We start from the raw sequence: 22,713 nt of genomic DNA, 5'->3' as shown, positions 1-22,713 counted from the left end.
TGATCATCCATGTAATTAATCACAACTATTGCTACTAATGTAGTAGTACCCATATTTTCAATGAAAGTTTATCATTTTCTATTAACATGTGAAAATACATAATATTGAAAAAATAATAATTGCACATCTCAAATAATATAAAAAAATTAAATAAATGCAAACTCAATTGCAAAATATAAAAATTTTAAGTACCGACTATATAATAATTAATTCAATAGATACATAATTAAAAATATATAAATTTATGATGGATTTCAAAATTAATTAAGGTAAATAGTTTTAAGATTACAATAAAGTATTTAACTGAAATTTTAAGAAGAAAGTAAAAGAAAAATCAATAAAATATAAAAATCATACAAATTTTAATTAATTAATTTGTTTACTGAATTTTTATAAAATCTGTATGTACAATTAAGCTTCAGCTTTGACTCGTTTCTCTTGTATTGAGCTTAAATATTTGCAGTCTTTTATGAATTTATGATTGTTTTAAAAAGAAGCATAGTTTCTCTATAACTTTGATTCTATACTAATCAAATTTTGGGGGTTTCGCTGTTTAAATTTTTAGCTCCATGCTACTTAAATTTCTAAGTTCCACTTTGCCAATCAATAAATATATATAAGCAAATTTGGCTTCTTCCCAACTTTTAATTCAGAAGGATGAAAAGCCCGTGATTGATAATTATATTAAGAAAAAAATGTAATTAATTTTTAATTTCTTACAAATTTAAACATTTTTAATTTATTAAATAACTGAATATAGACATTCTAATCAGATTATTATAATTCTTTTTAAGAGATTTCAATATATTAAATCTCTTAATCATTATTTTATAAACAATAAAATGATAAACTAAGATGTAATTTCCATGTTTCCTTTTATTTTCCACATAGTAAAAAAACAAGACCAAACATTGTTTTCAAATAACTAAAAATAAAAAACTGACTGTAAACTTGTAGAAAGAAAGGAAGAATAAAAGACATGAAACGAAGGCAAATGAAACATGGAAGGCAAATGAGCTACTAATCATATATAATAGGCGCAACTAATGCATCAGCCCAAGGTGAAGCATATTCTCTAAGGACTTCAACTCTATTATTTGTTTCCAATATTCGTAAGATGTCACCATTTGTTCAATCACTTTTGTCCTATAGTCTTGTATATGCATTTTTTTCAATCCATTCAAAGAACAGAGTTCAATTGGGAGATTATCCAATGGTTCACAACAGTAGATAATTACATGTTGAAGCTTCTGCATTGCACCATTGCTTAATTTCCAATTTCGAAGTGGCAAGTATTTCAATTGCAACACTTCCAACTTTGGGAAGCCGACACAATTGAGGTTAAAGGGATCCTTAAACTCCATTATATATCCCAAAAGTGTTAAAATCTTGAGTTTGGAGTGATTTCCCACACCATTCATCCCCTCATCACTAATGCGTTTAATCACTGACAAAGTTAACTCTATAATGTTTGGGGGAAATATGAGCTCAGAGGTTAGAAGATTAACACAATCAATTACTAAAATAGTTAGACGATTGAATTGTCCTAACCTTTGAACCAGTTCTTGGGGCTTGAAATCAAGCAAACCTTCGGGAAAAATCACTAATGTATTCAAATGCTTTAATTGTGTTAGGTTCTCCAGTAAATTGGGTAATTCATCTTTACAATCATGACTCCCTTTCAACCCCATCCTCTTAATATTGGGAAATGTTCCATTCCTTATTAGAGATATTGCTTGCTTATTGAGTGTAAGGGGAGACATGGTTTGAAGATTCCACATCTTCTCAACTGATTGTAAACATCTTCCTCGCAACTCGATGGGCCCTGATGAATTCCAGTGTCTTAAATATTTAAGTTTCCACATTTGAGCAGGGAAAGAAACTTGAAGCCCATTCTTGAAAATACCCAGGTCTATGGTTTGTAGATTCCAAAGGTTAAGTATTGAATCTGGAACAAATTTAGGAAACAAAGAGTCAATTCTCAAGTACCTTAAGTGAATGAAGTTCCCCAGATTGGAAGGGATCTCTAGGCGAGTGGTAGGTCCAAACTCTAACACTCGAACCAATTTGAAGTTGTCCAAAGGCCATTTCCACTCATCATAATTTGTCCCAAAGAAAAACACGGAACGGACACATGAATGGTCTCTTTTGCTTGAAGAAATGTAGTCACGCATGTCACTCTGAATGGCCAGTTTGCGAGGTTTGGTAGAATCTACAATGTTATTGTTTGTGCAAACTTCAAACACTTTGTCCTTTTTGCTCTGCGATATGCAAAGATCTCGAAGAAGATCATGAACTTGACACTTCTCCAAACTTCCATTTAACTTCACTCTTGTTACCTGGACCAAACTGCGATCGATGAGCTCGTACAAGTAGTCTTCTGCAATATCATCTGGGTCTTTATCTCCTGTATCTTGTATAAAACCCTCTGCAACCCATTTTTGCAATAATGACGCAACAGGTATTTCAAAGTCCTCAGGAAATAACCCAAGATAGAGAAAACATGGTTTTAGTCTCCTTGGCAAATTGTCATAACTGAGCTTGAGAACTATATCATTCACTTGGGTCTTATCTTGATTGATATACGAATTAACATGATCGACCACTTTAGACCATAGTGTATGTGACTTTTCCTTATTGGCCAACAGTCCAGCCAAAACAACGATGGAGAGCGGCAAACCACAACATCTTTCAACCATCTGCTTTCCCAGAGGCTCCAAATCAGAAGGGCAATCTCCATCGATAAACACTTTTTTACGAAACAACTCCCAACTTTCTCCTTCATTGAGAAATGGAAGATAGTGAGGAATATCAAGACCAGCATGCGTGGCCACCTCTCTCGAACGACTAGTAATCAATATTCTGCTGCCTCTGTTGTTGTCTGGAAAAGCACCTTTCACCTTATCCCAATCCTCTATTTTCCACAAGTCGTCTACCACCACAAGATACCTTTTCCCCTCCAAGCAGTTCTCCACCATATTTTTTAGCTCTTCCTCATTCGGGCTTTTAATGCCTTCGCATTGTTGTTCAAAATTTGGCATCAACTGTTTAAGAAGGCCAAGCAAAAGCTCCCTAACTCTGCACTCGTTCGAGACATAAACCCACGCGTGACAATAGAAGTGGTGCTTCACCTGGCTGTTATTAAAGACCTTTCGGGCAAGGGTGGTCTTTCCCAATCCCCCCATGCCAACGATAGAGACGACTTTACGATTTGAACTATCTCCCAGGAGTCGCTTGACGACAACCTCAGAGTCATGGACAAAGCCAACCACATCTTTTACCTCCACATCTCTTCTTAGCCTCTGCAGCCATTCCAACCTTTCCCTCACCTCTTCTGCTGCGGATTCATTAGTGGTTTCTCTGAAAGCATCATATGTGTCTTTGTTGTCGCGTATTTCCTTGAGAATGGTTTTGATATAGTCTATTTTGTCGGATAAGCGGTGGAGCAACCTTGCTTGGCCAAAGCCATGGAGCATCCTCCCGAGAATGGTTCTCCTTTTGTAAATTAAAACTTTTGCTACGAAAGTGTCGATTACATCCTCAGCTAAGTAGGCCATATCTCTGATATGGTTCAGTACTATATGTTCCATTCCCTTCTCTCTCCTTGTGGTATTGAGGAGCTCTTTGATCATTTCAAGTTCTCTCTGGAGGGACTGGACTCTATCCTCCACCCCATACAGCAAGTTAACTTCGCTTGCGACAAGCTGGGCTAAGTGATCTAAAACAAAGGAAACTACACTCTCTTCCATTACAGTGGACAAGCGTGTAGATTTGGATCTATGGTTGGTGATGGAAGAAGACTAACAGGGATTTATTAAGGCACCAGAAAAAGCAATAGAGTGTAGCTTGCAGTCACATACGAAAGAATATATATATATATATATATATATATATATATATATATATATATATATATATATATATATATATATATATATATATATCATGGAAAGTGATTGCAGTAAAGAATTTACAAATGCTTTGGGTGAAGACTTGAGGTTTTATTTTTCCATTTACTTGGAGTGAATCATGAACACGGTTGATCTGAAGCTTCCCCTTAAGTGCATAATGGCAGCTTCATTGATTTTAAAAGTTGAAATATTTATCACGATACAATATTTAATTGCATATCGCTTATTAGTCGCATGACACCTTCCTGCTAAGTGCACATTTTTGGTTCATGTTTATGGCAGTACAACTGGCTTCAGTTTTTCTTCCTTATAAAATGGAATAAATAATATATATACAGAGTGTGTAAGAGATCGACTAAGAATATATTAAGCGCATACCTGCCATGTGCACTGTAACATGATTGTTTCAATTTAGTTTGTATAACCAAACACGCCACTCCAACCTCCGTTTTGACTAAGAATATTTTATATATATCAACTTCATCCTCCACACTAATTAAAATTGCAAACAAAACTCTCCAACCTCTTTATATGTATTTATATTTATGATAGTACACCTGTTTTCAGTTTGCTTCATGGTTATTAGCTGTAATAGAATAATATATCGGTAAGAGACGGATTTGTTTTTCCACATTTTGTGTACATAAATCAGCTTCTTTCCCTCCTTAATATTAGTTAACTCAGTGGAATTTCAACAGTATTAGTTAACTCTATTATGCATCATCATTTGAGTTATTCTTTCTTTTCGTGAAAACAACACTGTCATCATAATAAAAACAAAAAAAAAAAAAAAAAAGATAATCTAGCGTACCAAAACATAAACTTTATTTTGAAAATAAAACTAATAAATTGTTTAAATTCCGAAACATATGAAAGTATATTCTTTTTCTAAGAATACTTTGCTTAGTTAAAAACATAATATGAACGTTTATAACTCCAAACAAAAAGAAATGAGTTACAACCAACACATTTAAAAGTCCCGTCTTTCCTAAACAACCATAGTTTTTCCTCTATTAAATGGAACTTAACTTGTTCCAAAAGCTTTTAACAAAATCTGAAATTCTTTATGATAAAAATAATCTTTCCTATAAATAAAATATTATAATTAATTTAAGAATTAGTGTAACATCCCAAAAATTATATGTAAATATAATTTCGAGTGATTAAACATTATAATATGATAGAACAATTTAAGAATAAAGATAAAGTTATAAGTTTAGAGTCATCCAAAATTGATTATAAATTTAAAACTTTACTTACAAAAGATGTATTTCAAAATATTTAAGTCAACTAAGAATGATCCTAAGCACTAAGCAATTGCATCTTCTTCATTCTCTAGTGCTTGCTCCAAAAGCACATCGTCAGCTACTGCTCACATCCAAATGATTGGATGATCACAAGGGGAAAGGTAAGCACATACAACACACACAATGCAAGGGTAAGCTAGGTTGAAAAACATCAAGATAAGTCCAAATTCAAACTAACATATACATAACAACATGCACACAAGCAAGCAAGTAAACATTCTATCAGATTATACATTAAATGAAAATAACTATCATGTTATACAATCACACACACAGCATGCAAAGACCATAACATAATACAGACTAAGACCGAACACATTTTGTTGATACCAATGATCGACACGTGATTTGACCATCCAGACTAGTATGAAATGTCAAGTTCCAAGAGTTTATGCACTTGGAATGACCTTTACTGCTTTGCAAAGTCATTGCCAACGGGTTTCACCCTTACCACACACAAGTGTAAGTCCATCCAAACTCATCTTGGCCCATAAATGGAGACACCCAAGACTATGACCTCCTGCTATTCTCACCACATGACTCATCACTCTCTAATTGAGCATGTATGGTCATTAGAATGTCAGGATAAACCTCATAAGGACACTCTGGCCATTCATACGGTCAATCACAATAAACTACAGGACACCACCATGTAACATCCCTTAGTGATCAGAAAACTTAAATAGAGCTGTATATATAATCATAGTAAAAGCAAATTAAAAGAATATTCTTAGAAAAAAAGTTCTCCAACTTGTAATTTGTACACTAGAGGGAGAATGACAAATAATCTTTTTCATTATTATTGTTTTAACTTGTTATAATTTTCATAGAGAATTCAGTCATTTATCCAGTATAAATATAAATAATATTTAATTTTTTAAATTAATTATGTAGGTATGCATATATTTAGTTTTCATTTTTATATTTGTTTTTGTATTAAATTCTAAAATACTCATTGTTTATTTGTAACTAAAAATAAACCCAAATCTTTAAAATATTTTTTCTTCTTACGATTTTAATTACGAAATTTTTATTTATTTTTATTTTTTATAGTATTTTAAAAACTTTTTTTATGGTATTTTAAAAACTTCAAGTTCATTGAATCAATAAATTCTAAGATAAAAATTTGCTTATTTTATCACAACTTTAATTATTTTTATTTTTATGATTTTTTTTCAAATTAAATACAAATCTCAATCTCATTAAATTAGCATTTGATTATTTTTACCTATTTTTTATAGTTATTTTAATTTTAATTTTTTTCAATTGTTATTTTTTATTTTGATTTAACATTTATGAAATTATGATATATTTTGAATATTTGATAATGAAAAAATTGTGAAATCATCAAGTCATTAATAATATTATGTTTATCTTATTTTGATTTTTATAATTTTATAAAAAAATTAATTAATGTGCAGAATGATAAATAAATTGATATAGTAGTTGATACGAGGACACACATTACTTGAAAAGGATAAACGTAATAGGTATAAAAATGCGAATGAAAATGAATATGTGGATAGTAAAGCTTTACATGTCTTACTTGTCCTTATTCTATTAAAATATATTTATTTAAATTAATTTTTAGAAAAAAATTCAATATTTAAAATATATATATATATATATATATATATATATATATATATATATATATATATATATATATATATATATATATATAGCTAATTATTGTTTAAATTTAAAAAGTTAATATTAAGGTATTATTAATATTTCATATGTTCAATTTTTTTATTATATATAAAATACATTCACAAAATAAATATTTGGTATAATAAATTTTACACTTCTAAATAAAAAAATGTTTTTTAATAATTTTTTTACAATGTCTTTATAATAACTTCTAATTGGTTATTTTTCTGAAAATAAATTTAAACAGATTAATATAATGATACATGACTTACTGTTAAAATAATTATTATAAAAAAGTGTTAACATATAGTAATCCTAATGAAAAATATTCCAATCATTCTCATCATCCAGATATAGATAATTCCCTATAACAATTTGAACTCCATTATTTGTTTCCAAATTTCGAAAGATGTGAGCCATTTGTTCTGAGAACGAATCTCTTATATGCACTTTTTTCAATCCATTCAAAGAACAGAGTTCAATTGGGTGATTATCTAATGGTTGACAATGGTGGATAAACACATTTTGAAGCCTCCGCATTGCACCATTTCCTAATTTCCACTTTCGAAGTCGCATATATCTCATTTCCAACACTTCCAGTTGTGGGAAGCCGCCATCAGCACAATTGAGGTCAACGGAATCCTCCAACAGACTTCCCCCAAGTCTCAAAATTTTGAGTTTGAAGTGATTTCCCAAACCATTCATCCCCTTATCAGTAATGCACCTAATTCCTGTTAACATTAACTCTGTAATGTTTGGGGGAAATATGAGCTCAGAGGTTAGAAGGTCCAAAACATTACCAATTACTAAGAAAGTTAGACAACTGAATTGTCCTAGGCTTTGAACGAGTTCTTGCGGCTTGTAACCAAGCCAAAGTTTGGACCAAATCCCTAATTTATTCAAATGCTTTAATTGTTGTAGATTCTGCAATAAATTAGGCAATTCACCTTCATAACCATCTGCCTTCACGTATAAGCTCAACCTCTTAATATTGGGGAATGTTCCTTTCTTTATTAGAGATGTTGATTGCCTATTGAGTAAAAGGTAAGAGATGGTTTGAAGATTCCACATCTTCTCATTTGATTTTGAACTTCTTCCTCGCAACTTGATAGGCTCTGATATATTCAAATGTCTTAAATGTTTGAGTTTCCATATTTCACCAGGGAAAGAAATTTCAATATAACCTATATAATATGAAATCCTTAGCTCTATGGTTTGTAGATTCCAAAGGTTAAGTATTGAATCTGGAACAAATGTAGCATTCATTGAGTCTATTCTCAAATACCTTAAGTGGATGAAGTTCCCTAAATTGAAAGGGATCTTTCGACACCTGTTACGTCCAAACTCTAACACTCGAACCAATTTGAAGTCGTCCAAAAGCCATTTCCACTCTCTCCCACGAATATCACATTGTTGCCCAAAGAAAATCAGGGAACGAATACATGAATGATCATTGTCGCTTGAAGAAATGTAATGACCCATATCACTGTGAATGGATAGTCGGCGAGGTTTTGTAGGGATTAGAATGTTATTGTCTGTGCAAACTTCAAACACTCTGTCCTCTTTGCTCTCTGATATGCAAAGATCTCGAAGAAGATCATGAACCTGACACGTCGCCAAACTTCCATTAGAATTCACTCTTGCTACCTGGACCAAACTACGATCGAGGAGCTCGTACAAGTAGTCTTCCGCAACATCATCTGGGTCTCTATTTCCTGTATCTTGTATAAAACCCTCTGCAACCCATTTTTGCAATAATGGTGTAACAGGTATTTCAAAATCTTCAGGAAATAACCCAAGATAAAGAAAACACGGTTTTAGTCTCCTTGGCAAGTTGTCGTAGCTGAGCTTGAGAACTATATCCTTCACTTGGGTCTCATCTCGAGTGAGATACCAATTAACATGACCTACCACTTTACACCATTCTCTATCCGACTTTTCCTTCTTGGCTAACAACCCTCCTAAGACAATGATGGAGAGCGGCAAACCACAACAACTTTGAACCATCTGCTTTCCCAGGGTCTCCAAACCAGAAGGGCAGTTTTCACCCTTAAACACTTTCCTGCAAAACAACTCCCAACTTTCTTCTGCACTCAGGAACTGGAGATAGTGAGGTACATCATCACCAGCATGCAAGGCCACCTCTTTCAAACGACTAGTGATCAATATTCTACTGCCTCTGTTGTTGTCTGGAAAAGCATCTTGTACCTCATCCCAATCCTGCCTTTTCCACAAGTCATCTACCACCACAAGATACCTTTTCCTCTCTAAGCAATTCCACACCTGTTTCTTCAGCTCCTCCTCACTCAGGTTGTTAACGTCTTCGGCACTTTCCTTACCTTTCTTGTTGCCTCTGCGTTGTTGTTCAAAATTTGGCATCAAAAGCTTAAGAAGGCCAAGCAAAAGCTCCCTAACTCTGCACTCGTTTGAGACATAAACCCATGCGCGACAATCGAATTGGTCCATCACCTGGTTGCTATTATAGACTTTTCGGGCAAGGGTGGTCTTCCCCAATCCCCCCATGCCAACGATAGAGACAACTTTACGATTTGAACCACCGCCCTGGAGTCTTTGGACGATATCCTTGGAGTCATGGACAAAGCCAACCACATGTTCTTCCTCCACGTCTCTTCTTAGCTTGTGCAGCGATTGCAACCTTTCCTTCTCCTCCTCCTCTTCCGCTACAGATTGATTAGTGGTTTCTTTAAAAGCATCATATTTGTCCTTGTTGTCGCGTATCTCGTTGAGAGTGGTTTTGAGCTTGTCTATTTTGTCGGCTACGTGGCGGAGTAACCTTGCTTGGCCAAAGCCACGGAGCATCCTCCCCAGAATGGTTCTCCTCCTATAAATGGAAACTTTGGCTACGAATGTATCGATGACATCCTCAGCTAAGTGGGCCACATCTCTGATTTGTTTCAATACAGTATATTCCATTCCCTTTTTTCTCTTTGTAGTACCGAGGAGCTCTTTGATCATTTGAAGTTCGTATTGGAGGGATTGGACCCTGTCCTCCACGCCACACAACAAGTCAGCTTCGCGTGCCGCAAGCTGGGCTAAGTGATCCAAAACAAAGGTAATTACACTGTCTGCCATTACAACCGGGATGGGCGTGTAGATTTGGGTATGAGGTTGGATAATGGGTTTGTGGTTGGTGATGGAAGAAGAGTAACAGGGATTTACTAAGGCACCAGGAAAAGTAATACAGTGTAGCTTGCAATTAGAAAGAAAAGAATATCTAAATGTATAGTATAAAAAGTGGCTCCAATAATAAAGAATATATAAAGAGCTGGGTTCAAGGGTTCTGGTTTTATCATGCTACCTTTGAGCGAAACCTGCCGTGCATAATGTGATTTGGCATAGAATATTTATGCTTTCTTTTCCTCCTGCAACAAACAATACCAATTCCTATAATCATACATTAGAGTTCAGCTGATTTCTTTTCCTATGCGACAAGCAATACCAATTCAATCATCACACATTAGAGTTCAGCAGCTTCTTTTCCTCATGCCACAAGCAATACCAATTTCCTCATCACACATTAGATTCGAGTCCCTTTCTTTTCCTCCTGCGACAAGCAATACCAATTTCCTCATCACCTGAAAAACACAATACAGAAAAAAAAAAAAAATAGAACATCTACCTTCATCTTCACCAACATCTCCTTTCTCATCCTTTTCATCTCATTTTTCTCCTATTTCCACTGCATTCAAAAAATACAACACACCAAATCCACTATTCTACATACATCCAACACCGATCCTTACTTCTTCATTATTTCATCCCAAGACACATAAACCCAAATACATTGTCCCACCAACCATCAATTCTTACGCACAGATCACACACAACAGAACCATCCTCATCATATGCCAGGCCGTTCGGTTCTTTCAACCCATTGCACAATCAGAGAAATAACAATAGAAATAGAGAGAGAGGAATGATGCGCACCGGGGACGACTGGCCTTGCTCGTGATGGTGGGGCGCATCACAGAGGGGCGACGATATTTCCCTCGCCCGCGCGGAAGGAGGAACGAAGGGGCGGCGGCGCTTCCAGCATGGACGACGTCGCCTGAGATGCTCTTGGCGGCCATGGGGAGGTGCGACGGCAGCTGCCGCGAATAAAGGTGAAAAAGAGACGGTGAGCTCCTTTGATTATAGAGAAAGGTTTCTGATATGAAGAAAAAAAAAAAGGAACTTTGGACTTAGACCACGAAACTTTTGCGTGACACTCTGATTCTCTGCTGTACACCTCGGACTTTGTGTTTTTATTTTATTTTTGCACTTCGGTAGTTGTCCGCCCCAGATCCTTTACGTACTTTGTAGTTGTTTTTGGACTTGTTTATTTTGTTTATTAGGTATTTGTACGGAGTTGTTTTTGGCTTATTTATTTTGTTTATTGCATCTCAATATTCATTGCAGATGTCTCGTTCTCATTGCTCATCATGCTGCTTGTTGTATAATTGTTAATTTTGTTTTCTATTTCGGATTTTTATTTTATTTCATTTTAAACATTTATCTTAAATTATTATTTTTTAACAAAATTATAAAATTTTAAAAAAAATGTGATTGGTAAGGATACGAGTATTTTTGAGACTTTATTGTTATTGTAGGTATTAGTTAATAATTTCATCTAGTCCTTATGGACATCTTTTTCAATTATAAAAAAATTAGTGATGACAAAACACTTTAGAATTCGTGAGTTAATTAGATTTAAATTAAAAGATTTTTGTTATTTTTTAATTAAAAAAAACTTATAATTAAATCAGTCAGTCACTTAACTCTTCAAATTTATTTGTCTCGTTAATAAGTGAATCTGATTGAGTTGACCCATTAAGTAGTTAACCCGTGTTGAGTCGGACTTGACTTAGTGATCCGTTTTGATAACCCTAGTTAAAATACTAAAAAATACAAAATCTTCTAAAACAAAATCATCAATATTTTCAAAAAATAATTTTTTATAATTTTTCATTTTGAATGAAAAAAATATAAGAATAAGGTCAATCTTTGTCGAGTTCAACAATTGTTTTTTCTAGTATCATTTCCGATTCTTTCTAGTATTATTTTTGAGGAAAGTCAAACATTGACGTAAGTGACTCCCAAATCTAACATCTAATTTTTGCAAATAATATCTTATTTTATGATTTTTTTACAATTTTATTCAAAATAAATTCTGATAATAATTTCAAAATCTCTTTTAAAATTTGTCTTTTTATGTTTCACCGCTTCGTCATGATGTCAATTGTGACACTAATAGTACTACAACTAACATTAGTAGCAATAATAAGATTTAAATACTCTTTTAATCTCTCTCTTGATAATATATATTTAATTTGGTTATTTTTCATAATATCATCTAAATTGCACATACATATTGATATTATTTGAATAAACGATTTGTTTTTTTCTTAGAAGACCCATCCATTACTATATGACTTAAAATTTGACCATAAAAAAGTTGTCTCACGATATCTATCCATTATACAAATCTAACTAATGTGATTCAGCTACATCATCATCTTTAACTTTCCAACAAAATAACATATGCTTATACTAATATTACTAATATTAATACTATTAATACTAATATTATTATTAATAGCAATAATGCTAATGTAAATTTTATTAATATAATAACACTAATAATGATAATAATAATAATAAAAATAATTTTATATATATATAAAGAGAAAGAGAGGAGATATAGTACATTGGACACATACGTTATATGTTTTTCCACTGGTCATAATAATTTTCATTATAAAATAAATTTTAAATTACAATAAAAATCTTTATCAAAATAAACTATTATATTAAAAAATATGGATATGATAAAAAAAATACTTTATTATAAAAAACATAGAATTGAGTATTAATCTTACACGGTTATTTCTAACAATATATTACAAAAAAAAAATACATTAAAACTAATCCAATAAACTATAACACAAGTCTACATGACAGGTAAAAATATTATAAGATAAGAAACTATTAGACTATAATTTTTTTTTGGTTAAATATGTTTTTCGTCTCCCAACTATTGGCCGTTTTTGTGTTTAGTCCCTCTTTCAAACTATAGTACAATTTAGTCTTCAACTTTAGAAAACTATGGTTTTAGTCCTTTTTACCAAATCTTTTTAACTTTATTTGCTGTTTCAAACGCGTTTCTCAATTAACATTGAAGCAAAAATGTGTGAAACAGTGTAAACAATCCAAATACTAATAATGTAATGTGCTTGAAACAGCAAGTAAAGTTTAAAAAATTTGGTAAAAAAAACTAAAATCATAAATTGTACTATAATTTGAAAGAGAGATTAAACACAAAAACGACCAATAGTTGGGAGACGAAAAACATATTTAACCTAATTTTTTTTTTTTTGTATTGGATGCTATTACAATTATAGATAAAAAAGAACAGATAAGACTTCCAGGTTGAAAATTTAAGAAGATTTTTATCTTAATTTGTAAATTATTGAGTATTTATGATTAATGTGATTTAATATCAAAAATAATTTGGAGTAAAAGGAACAGTTTTTCTTTGAAGAGGGTAAACACGTGTCTATTTTAATGTTTAACAAGAACAATTTGTGGTGACATGAAACTAAATATCTTAAAATAGTGGGTTACATTAAGAATTGGTTTTATTAGAGAGTGATTAGAGAGAAAAAGGAATATTTTGAATTTATGAAAAATGGTTTTAATATAATTATATATGTATGTTGTTTTTTCTTATAAAAATAAAAATATGAAGACGATAATTATTAATGATGATAGCTGTTAATCCGAAATTACGGTTGGAATTGAAAATTTGAAAAGGGTAATGATTGAAGAAAGGAAAAGGTGAGTTGGCGGGAGAAAGGAGAAGGAGTGGCGTGGTAAGTGTGAGGTGTGGGGAGCGGAAAGGGAAGACTATAAATACAAAGGGGAAGCAAAGCTAGGCATGATTGGAAAAGAAGAGCATCTCACAAGACGCACAAAACACACGCACGCGGAAAGAGAGAAAGAATGAAAGAGAGAGAGAGAGGATCGAGCCTTCCATTCCGGGGTGCCCTCGGATCGGAATAACAGTTCAATTCTCCTTCTCATTCTCATTTCTTTTCCCTCTTTCTTCTTCTTCTTCCTCCCTCTCTCTCCCTCCGTTCCTCGCATCGTTCATTCTCCGATTCTATCTTCTTCTTCTTTCTCTCCATTTCCAATTTCATGTGCTTTCTCTTCGTTTTATCATTGTCTGCTAATTTCTTTGGAATTGAAAGAAGAAGAAGAAGAAGATGAGCGTGATCTCGCGAAACATATGGCCGGTTTGCGGAAGCCTCTGCTGCTTTTGCCCCGCGCTGCGCGAGCGATCCAGACATCCTATCAAGCGTTACAAGAAGTTGCTCGCTGATATTTTCCCTCGCTCACCGGTACCTTATACACATTCGATTCGATTCCTTTCTGTTTCGTTGTAATACTCATTGATTGATTGTGATATTGATTGAATGATGAAATCGACGATGCTTTTCGTTTTATTGGTGAATGCAGGATGAGGAACCGAACGAGCGTATGATCGGCAAGTTATGTGAATATGCCGCTAGGAATCCTCTCCGAGTCCCTAAGGCATGTATTTAATTTAATCTACTTTTCCTTCTAATTATAATTTGTCTGTGTGTGTGTATATAGATATTTTATATGCTTGTAAATGTAATAGCTTCATGTCTTCGTTTGTTTCAGATAACGAGCTATCTGGAGCAAAGGTGTTATAGGGAGTTGAGAACAGAAAACTACCAATCCGTTAAAGTTGTTATATGTATTTATAGGAAGTTGTTAATTTCTTGCAAAGACCAAATGTGAGATTCTTTTTCCTCGTTTTCAATTCGTCATGCATGGCTATTGTTCATCACTGTCGGTAAATAGTTAAGGTGCTTTCAATTAAGACGCTATGTTTTTTGCGTCTGCATATCGTGTCTTATATAGCCTCTGCGTAGAAAGTTTGCTTATCGTCCTATATAGTGTGAAAATAGCTTTCTGAGCGAACAAGACCAGCTCATATTCCCCTTCTCACTTCAGGCCCTTGTTTGCGAGTAGTTTGCTTGGCATCATACAGATTCTTCTTGAACAATCGCGGCATGATGAAGTGCAGATTTTAGGTTGCCAGACTTTGTTTGACTTTGTGAACAATCAGGTGGGGTATTTTTGGTTGGTTCGTTATTTATAAGTTTAAAATACACACAAAATTGAAGTATTTTACTGCGGAAGCTTCAAATGCATGGAATACTCTTATTTGTGCAGAAAGATGGTACTTATATGTTCAATTTAGATGGGTTCATTGTAAAACTCTGCAATCTAGCTCAAGAAGTTGGCGATGATGACAAAGTACAACATTTACGTGCCGCTGGCCTTCAAGTCCTTTCTTCAATGGTAATTAGAATTTTACTCGGACATATGCTGCATACTGTTTTGTGCTCTTTCCATTGCTGATTCATTTTTCAACACGCCGAACATGATAAAGTTATCAAGGTAATGCAGCGCTGAAGTGAAATTGATACAACTGTTTTCATGTTTTACAGGTTTGGTTCATGGGAGAATTTACTCATATCTCAGTGGAATTTGACAATGTAAGTTAGAGTAATATGTTTACTTGACAGTGTAAGGAATTTGGCCGGACTCTTTTTATCATTTAATCATGCTAGCTTTGATTGTTTAACATATAAAACATTGACTTTGTGGGTGAAAAACACCTCTATTGACCAAAATAATTTGTCATTTGAATTTGGCTTTCTCGTAGATCATAATTTTGTTTTTTGATCATAGACCTTAATTTGTACCCCCTTCGAATAATAGTTCCATTGGGTTAGTTGTCTTACATTTTGGTATACATCTTGCATCTGACAGATTTATGCGTCTCTTGTTATATCAGGTTGTTTCAGTTGTTTTAGAAAATTATGGGGATGTCAAACAAGATTCTCAAAATGAGAACTCAATGAGGCTTTATTCTTGGAGAGCGATAGTGAATGACAAAGGAGAACTTAACGTGCCTGTGTAACTGCACCCCTTATCATAATTACATATGTTTTGAGTTGCTCATCAGTTGTAATCACTATTGACTACTTTTTCTCCACCTCCATAGGGATGATGCCAAGAACCCTGGATTTTGGTCAAGGATTTGCGTACAAAATATGGCAAAGTTAGCTAAGGAGGGTACAACAGTTCGACGTGTTCTAGAGTCCTTGTTCCGCTATTTTGATAGTGCCAATCTGTGGTCTCCAGAACATGGGCTTGCTCTTTCTGTTCTGCTTAACATGCAGTCTATAATTGAAAATTCTGGTATTTGTTTTCTTGAGTGCTTTAACATTAGCTTTTTATCTCAATTTCTTTTCCCTATCTTCACAATTTATAATTCGTTTTATTGTAATTTACAGGACAGAATACACACTTGTTACTGTCCATTTTAGTCAAGCACCTCGACCACAAGAATGTCTTAAAAAATCCTAATATGCAACTTGACACAGTTGGGGTTATTACGCATCTCGCTAAAGAAACAAGGGTTCAACAATCTGTGGCTATAATTGGTGCATTGAGTGATATGATGAGACACCTGCGAAAGAGCATACATTGCTCTCTAGATGATTCAAACTTGGGGTCCGAAATAATACAATGGAACCAAAAATACCGAACCGAAGTAGATGAATGCCTTGTACAATTAACAATTAAGGTGAAAACAAACTCCCACTACTAATTTTAATTGACAGTGTAAGAAATTAGATTAACATATGGATCTGTATGCACATTTGGATGTGAATCGTGGACTTTTAATTTTGAATGATCTAATGTTCTTTTGCGCTTACTGGCTATAATGTTATGCAGATTGCAGATGCAGGTCCTGTTCTTGATACCATGGCCGTGTTGCTGGAAAACATGTCTAATATTACTGTTATGGCCAGAACCTTGATTGCTGCAGTCTATAGAACTGCTCAAATAGTTGCTTCAATACCAAATATATCATATCAGAACAAGGCAAGATTAGTTAAATTGCTTTCTTTACCATGATTGTAATATTTCCTTGTTTCTTTCTGACTTTTCTTCATCCTTTTATGTTTGTCTGCAAATTTGGAACTCTACCCTATAGTCATTCCCTGAGGCATTATTTCATCAGTTACTTCTGGCAATGGTCCATGCAGACCATGAAACCAGGGTGGGTGCACACCGCGTATTTTCTGTTGTTCTCGTGCCATCTTCAGTTTGTCCTCAACCCTCTCAAGAGTGCGCTTCCACAAAGTCTGCTGACATTCAAAGAATGCTCTCAAGAAATGTCTCTGTGTTTTCTTCTTCAGCTGCACTCTTTGAGAAATTGGAGAGGAAGCAAAATTCATTGCCAGAAGATAGTAATGCAGATGCAAAGGTTAATGATAACTCCATTTTAAACAGATTGAGGTCAACTTATAGCCGGACTGCTAGTACGAGAAAATCTGCTTTGGCCAGTGCGGAATATATGGATAACAGGAACTCAAAGGTTAATAATAATTCTTCCGTGATGAATAGATTGAAGTCTACTTACAGCCGTGCTACTAGTGTGAGGAAGCCACAAGTAACCCCAACTGTGGAGGAAAATACAAATACTGGAACTAAACAACATGTATACACTTGTACTTTTTCATTTTTAAATTTCAGCAATAGTGAAAGAATTACACAGTGAAACACCACCAGATGCCAACATTATTCTTTTGACTACTATGTCGCAGGTATTACCCATTAGATTGAGTAGTCATCAGATTACCCTTTTGCTATCATCAATCTGGGTCCAGTCTGTGTATTCCCAAAATACGCCTGAAAACTTTGAGGCGATTGCTCATACCTACAGCCTTCTGTTGCTAGTTGCTCGGAGTAAGGTAACATACTCGCTTTTGTCATTTTAATGTCTATAAATAGATTATAAACTAAATTTTGATATCAATTTACTTTGCTTAGTCAACGCTTTGTTTGGTGTTTTACATATCTTGCTCAAACCAAATTCGGATGACAAAAGAAGCTGAAGCTAAAATGCCACATGTTTTTGACACATTCTACGCTTCCCAAGAATGATGAGAAAAATTAATGTAATTGGCATTGGCATGAACTTCTTGACGTATATATTACCTTCTAATAAATACAATTTTAGAAGATTGAAAAAAGGTTAAGCGACTAACTAAGACATGATTATAATACATATTAAAATACAAAGAATTCTAGTTAAGTAATAAAATCTTTGTTACAATAAAGATTTATGTGTACTTCATTTTAAAAATATTCACCAGTAATCATGAGTACTGTACATCAAATATTCTTTTATTAAATTTATGTGCTGCTCACTAATTACCTCAATATCCCTGGTGTATATTACTCCATTTCTTTCCAATGTGGTGTTTAATTGTTACCAACAGTGTGTGATAAGATAGCTGTGGTCCGAAGCAATATCCTTGATTTGGAAGTTAAATTGGATAACATGTTAAGTTTACTGAGTGGTCGCTTTTAATTATTACCTTGTTATATGATTGACAATTGACCGCATCTCATGTAGAGAATTATTTGATGAAGTAATTTATTAGTCCAATAACTTCAATTAAATTTTCATAGTTCAATTACTTTGCTCTTAATTTTCTAATGAGTTCTGGTATTGGCCACGGAAGTATTTCTACTCTTTACCGCTGTTCAGATGTTTTTATTTCACAATCAAGTCTGTATTATTATGGGGTTTTACTTCTGTAATTGAAATTCTTTGAAGTTAGGCACAAGTTATCTTCTAGGAGTAGCTTTTATTTATCCTCATATCTTGCACGTTTTATCTCCTGCAGAATTCGTCTCATGAAGCTCTAACTCAAAGTTTTCAATTGGCTTTTTCCTTGAGGAACATTTCTCTCAATGAAAATGGTAGCGTCTTGATTCCCATATTATTTGATGTGTGTATGTTACTAATTTCATATTTTTGTCTTACCTAAGAATCAGAACCTCAATATGATCGATGTATGCTATAGATGGATATCTTATAATTCATTTTTAGAATTTTGTTATTTATTTCCAAACTTCCCTTCTGAAAGGTTTGGTACTCAATATTAGAGAGGCCATTCCTGCCTCTATTAAGCAGGAATGACATTTCCTTAAATTGTCATCTAGAGAAGACGTAAAAATTCCTTTTCAATAGTTGATTATGCAAAAACAGGGATGACTTTTCCATCCTTGTGAGGTGGGAATGATCATTCCTTTCATGTATGAATGAATTAGTGCTTTTTTAATGATTCCATTCTAGATTGATTCCAAATACGCGGAACATTCTCTAGTAATTATATAAAGTCACATGCTAATTAAACTCATCTCTTGCTTTTCCTAATTGAATCAATAGTAGAAACTCTCAATTTGTGTGTCACAAGTGTTTAAATATCACCATATAATTAAATCTTTAGGTTAAAGGTGATGTGATGCTGACTGGAATAATTCAAATTTCTCTTGTTTTAAACATGTACCTGACTGGAATAGTTTTATGGCTAGAAGGGTATGTGATGCTGATTAGTATTTTGCCTTTATTGGGTGGAAGCCATAAACATTTATTTGGACTCCTATGTAATATGTCCTATCTTGGACATAAAGTGGCTGACCAGAAAAAATTTAAAACAAGCATGACAGTCTTCTGTGATGTATAGAGTTACTGAGATTATTTCTTACATACTAAACCAAATCGAACTTGAGAGGTTATAGCATGTACATTTTTTTGTTGAATATGTTTTTATATTTTGTATATTTTATTCATATTTTTATATTGCTTTCGGACAAAAAGTGTTAAAGTTGTGTTGTTGAGGTGCCTAGTTTTGAAACACCATTTTTTTTCCAGTAAAACTGCAACCATCACGACGCAGATCTCTCTTTACACTAGCAACAGCCATGATTGTCTTCTCATCCAAGGCCTACAACATCCTCTCTCTCATTTCTATTGCTAAAACGACATTGACTGAGAAAACAGTATGTATATGCTGTTCCATACAAAGTTTTTCATTTAAGTTGTTATTTTTTCCTTACTTTCCCTATTTTCTGTTATTGCTTGCTAATGCATTGGTTATTTACGCAATTGAACATGCTATCTATTTCCTTTTTTTAGTGATCAACTGCGGTTTGTTTTATCTCTTAGAATTTTTGTGCTTTTAGATGGATCCATTCCTGCGGCTGGTTAATGATGCCAAGTTACAAGCGGTTGCTGATACAGTTAGGCAGCCAAGTGTAGCTTATGGATCAAAAGAGGATGATGAGGCTGCTTTGAAGTCACTTTCAGCCATAAAGTTAACAGAGAGTCAGTCTAAAGAATCATTTTCTACCATGATTGTGCAGAGTCTTGGAATATCGTATAATGTAATGACTAAATATCATATGATTTTGCATCAGCTTATCATAACCAGTGAACTAAGTTTGAGTCCTTTTCTCTATGTAGGAAACAACCATCCTAAGAGAACGGCTGCTCGAAGATTTTTCACCTGACGATGCCTGTCCTCTGGGATGCCAGTTATCTGGCGACACAACAGGGAATATGTACCAGTCTGGTGGACTAAAGGATGATAAACTTCCTGATATGGTAACTTGCTCTGTTCTGCTCTTTTTTTAAGTATTTTCATTTTATTTAATCCTTCGTTGCTTACTCTCATGAAATAATGCAGGTTGACATTTCATTATTTACTATTGACGATGACATTTCACATAGTGGTTTGGAGAGCCATGCTAATACTGATCCACAGGAGCAGTCCTCACAAAATCTAAGTCTGTTGAGTGTTGATGACATATTGGGCTCAGTAAGTTCTTGTCATTAACATATACACACTTATAAGGTTCACTTTTATTCAAAAAATCACTTTCTTTACTTTCCTCTGCTTATTTTAATGTAAATGGTAATTTCTGTTTTTATATTTAAATTTTAATTCTTAAAAGTTGAAGTAATGAATTTTATCATAAAAGTTCAAGCAAAATAGTATAAAAGTTTCTTATAATGTCAACTAACTAGAATTAGTATTGGCGTAACATTTAAAGTATTATTATAAAAACTAAAAATTTCATCGTAAATGACAATTATAAAAGGTGTTTTTACAATTCTGTCTTATGTACTATTTATTCTAATTACACAAAAACGATATTATGTGAAGGTTTCGGAGACAACAAATCAAGTAGGAAGAATTTCTATTTCAACACCATTTGACATGCCTTACAAAGAAATGGCTCTCCATTGTGAGGCACTCCTCGTGGGAAAGCAGCAGAAGATGTCTACATTCATGAATACCAATTCAATACAAGGATATTCATTTAAGATCCCTCCTTCTATTGAATACCGCCAGGAAAAGGACGGCATGCCCTCAAGCTTCAATATTCAACAGGCTTTACCTTCGGTACTTCTTTACTTCATAATTCAAATATCTGATAAACATTCGAGATATTTCAAGAAACCGCTTTCTTCTAAGCACTCACATTTATTTGATGCCATAGTGTTTAAAAAGTTGAATCTATCTTGTTCCCATGCCACTTTTGATGCAGAGTGGAAATCCATTCTTGGATACTAATGTGGACTCTACTTCACACAACGCATTGCCTGACACTGCTCCAAGGCCTTGTGCAACAGCATACCAGCATCAGGCTGCCTTCTTTCAACTGCCAGCATCACGTCCGTATGATAATTTCTTGAAAGCAGCCGGATGTTGATTCGTTGTAGAGAAGAATATGATGACGATGATGATGACGATGATTTGATAATAGTATCCTCACACTAGCTGACAGAGTAGAAGATGCTCGGAAAAGTTGCACTGGCTGCTTTCTTCACCATGAATTCCCAATAATATTTATGGTTGGATCAGTGTTTTTTGGGGCAACAATTATCAATCAAACTGTTCATTGAGTTATATATCTTTTCCTTGATTTTCTTCCGGCAAGTAGGCGTATCTTTTATTGGCGTCCTTGCAAAATTTTCAGAGCTGTTTTCATGTGCATAGGTTACCGGTCTTGCAAATCTGTACGTCTCTCGTTTCATTTTTTCGTTTTTCTTTTTTCTTCACTTCCTTCATTCATTGTTGGGGTTTGAGAATTTTGTAAAGGCGGAGAATCCTATCTTCAAATCCAAAAAACCAAACCAATTGACTCAGTTTTTGTGATGGATGGTCTACTATACCACTCTTGCTATCCTTCTTTTCTTGTTGGGAACTTCAATCATAAAAACCCACGCAAACTACTCATGTAAAACAAACCCAAACCATTTTCTTGTTTGTAGAGCTAGAGCTATCTTTAGAAATTGTTGCTGTTCCTCAACATTAAAAAAATTAAAATAAAATAAACGATGTTCTAAATCCACCTCTAAGAACTTGCAAAAACATCTATATATTTACATTTGTATATCCACTTCTAAAATCTTGTATATATATATATATATATATATTTTGGTGTTATAATTATTATCAAATAAGTTTAATAATATTTTATATATTTTTTTTGAGCTATTTCTTCTCTTTTGATATGTTAAAAGTTCAACTCAATATAATATATAAACCAAAAAGTAATCACAATAAAATAATTCTAAATAATTTTTTTAATAACAATGTAAGTCTTCCTATCCCGCTCAATGAGCATATTGGGAGTGCAACCCGTCATAAAAGAGGCCCAAAACTTACATTTATTTAGACTGGACTCTCTTTATAACTAGATCTCAACAATTTAACTCTTTAATTATTTATCATGCGATTATTATCTGATATGTCTATATTGTATTTCCAAGTAAGTATTATTTTGATATAAAATATTAATTCGACAAATATAATTAATATTCTTTAAGAAATACTTATTTAATAACTCTAAATAAACTTGATTACATAATT

General features: G+C 33.5%; 3 protein-coding genes across 5 annotated transcripts; 1 reads left to right on the top strand and 2 right to left on the bottom strand.

Annotated features, from left to right (window-relative positions):
• Positions 1 to 870: 870 nt before the first annotated feature.
• LOC106779105 (disease resistance protein RPP13-like) lies at positions 871 to 3,841 on the bottom strand. The gene has a single exon (XM_014667155.2). The coding sequence runs from the start codon at positions 3,747 to 3,749 to the stop codon at positions 1,044 to 1,046; it is 2,706 nt and encodes a 901-aa protein (XP_014522641.1). The 5' UTR covers positions 3,750 to 3,841; the 3' UTR covers positions 871 to 1,043.
• Positions 3,842 to 7,150: 3,309 nt separating this feature from the next.
• LOC106778100 (disease resistance protein RPP13) lies at positions 7,151 to 11,340 on the bottom strand. Of its 3 annotated transcripts, none has more exons than XM_022777118.1 (2): positions 10,191 to 11,340; positions 7,151 to 9,924 (listed from the first exon to the last, which is right to left on the bottom strand). In XM_022777118.1, exon 2 carries the CDS (start codon positions 9,845 to 9,847, stop codon positions 7,187 to 7,189), a length of 2,661 nt encoding a protein of 886 aa, XP_022632839.1. In that variant the 5' UTR covers positions 9,848 to 9,924; positions 10,191 to 11,340; the 3' UTR covers positions 7,151 to 7,186. The 3 variants fall into 3 exon arrangements, with proteins under 3 accessions (XP_022632839.1, XP_022632835.1, XP_014521504.1); XM_022777114.1 differs by having other exon boundaries at positions 7,151 to 10,436; positions 10,512 to 11,340; XM_014666018.2 differs by having other exon boundaries at positions 7,151 to 10,436; positions 10,820 to 11,340.
• A 2,368-nt stretch (positions 11,341 to 13,708) lies between these two features.
• LOC106779038 lies at positions 13,709 to 22,188 on the top strand. Its single transcript, XM_014667068.2, has 19 exons — positions 13,709 to 14,271; positions 14,390 to 14,464; positions 14,579 to 14,694; positions 14,915 to 15,029; positions 15,137 to 15,265; positions 15,415 to 15,462; positions 15,765 to 15,886; positions 15,975 to 16,171; positions 16,267 to 16,559; positions 16,712 to 16,861; positions 16,974 to 17,480; positions 17,587 to 17,733; positions 18,676 to 18,751; positions 19,707 to 19,834; positions 20,018 to 20,218; positions 20,298 to 20,438; positions 20,521 to 20,652; positions 21,001 to 21,240; positions 21,386 to 22,188. The coding sequence occupies exons 1-19, from the start codon at positions 14,137 to 14,139 to the stop codon at positions 21,548 to 21,550; spliced, it is 3,117 nt and encodes a 1,038-aa protein (XP_014522554.1). The 5' UTR covers positions 13,709 to 14,136; the 3' UTR covers positions 21,551 to 22,188.
• Positions 22,189 to 22,713: the final 525 nt, after the last annotated feature.

The sequence above is a fragment of the Vigna radiata genome, chromosome 2, assembly GCF_000741045.1.
Source record: "Vigna radiata var. radiata cultivar VC1973A chromosome 2, Vradiata_ver6, whole genome shotgun sequence".
Classification (NCBI taxonomy): Eukaryota; Viridiplantae; Streptophyta; class Magnoliopsida; order Fabales; family Fabaceae; genus Vigna; species Vigna radiata.
The sequence above is the reverse complement of the archived record's forward strand: the minus strand, read 5'-3'. Positions and strand labels throughout refer to the sequence as shown.

Excerpts from the sequence above, each read along its gene's own strand:
- LOC106779105 (XM_014667155.2), bottom strand. The coding sequence starts at position 3,749 with ATGGAAGAGAGTGTAGTTTCCTTTGTTTTAGATCACTTAGCCCAGCTT.
- LOC106778100 (XM_022777114.1), bottom strand. The coding sequence starts at position 9,964 with ATGGCAGACAGTGTAATTACCTTTGTTTTGGATCACTTAGCCCAGCTT.
- LOC106779038 (XM_014667068.2), top strand. The coding sequence starts at position 14,137 with ATGAGCGTGATCTCGCGAAACATATGGCCGGTTTGCGGAAGCCTCTGC. Across the intron at positions 15,463-15,764 it reads TCTCAGTGGAATTTGACAAT|GTTGTTTCAGTTGTTTTAGA; the intron begins GTAAGTTAGAGT and ends TTGTTATATCAG. Across the intron at positions 17,481-17,586 it reads ATACTGGAACTAAACAACAT|GTATTACCCATTAGATTGAG; the intron begins GTATACACTTGT and ends ACTATGTCGCAG.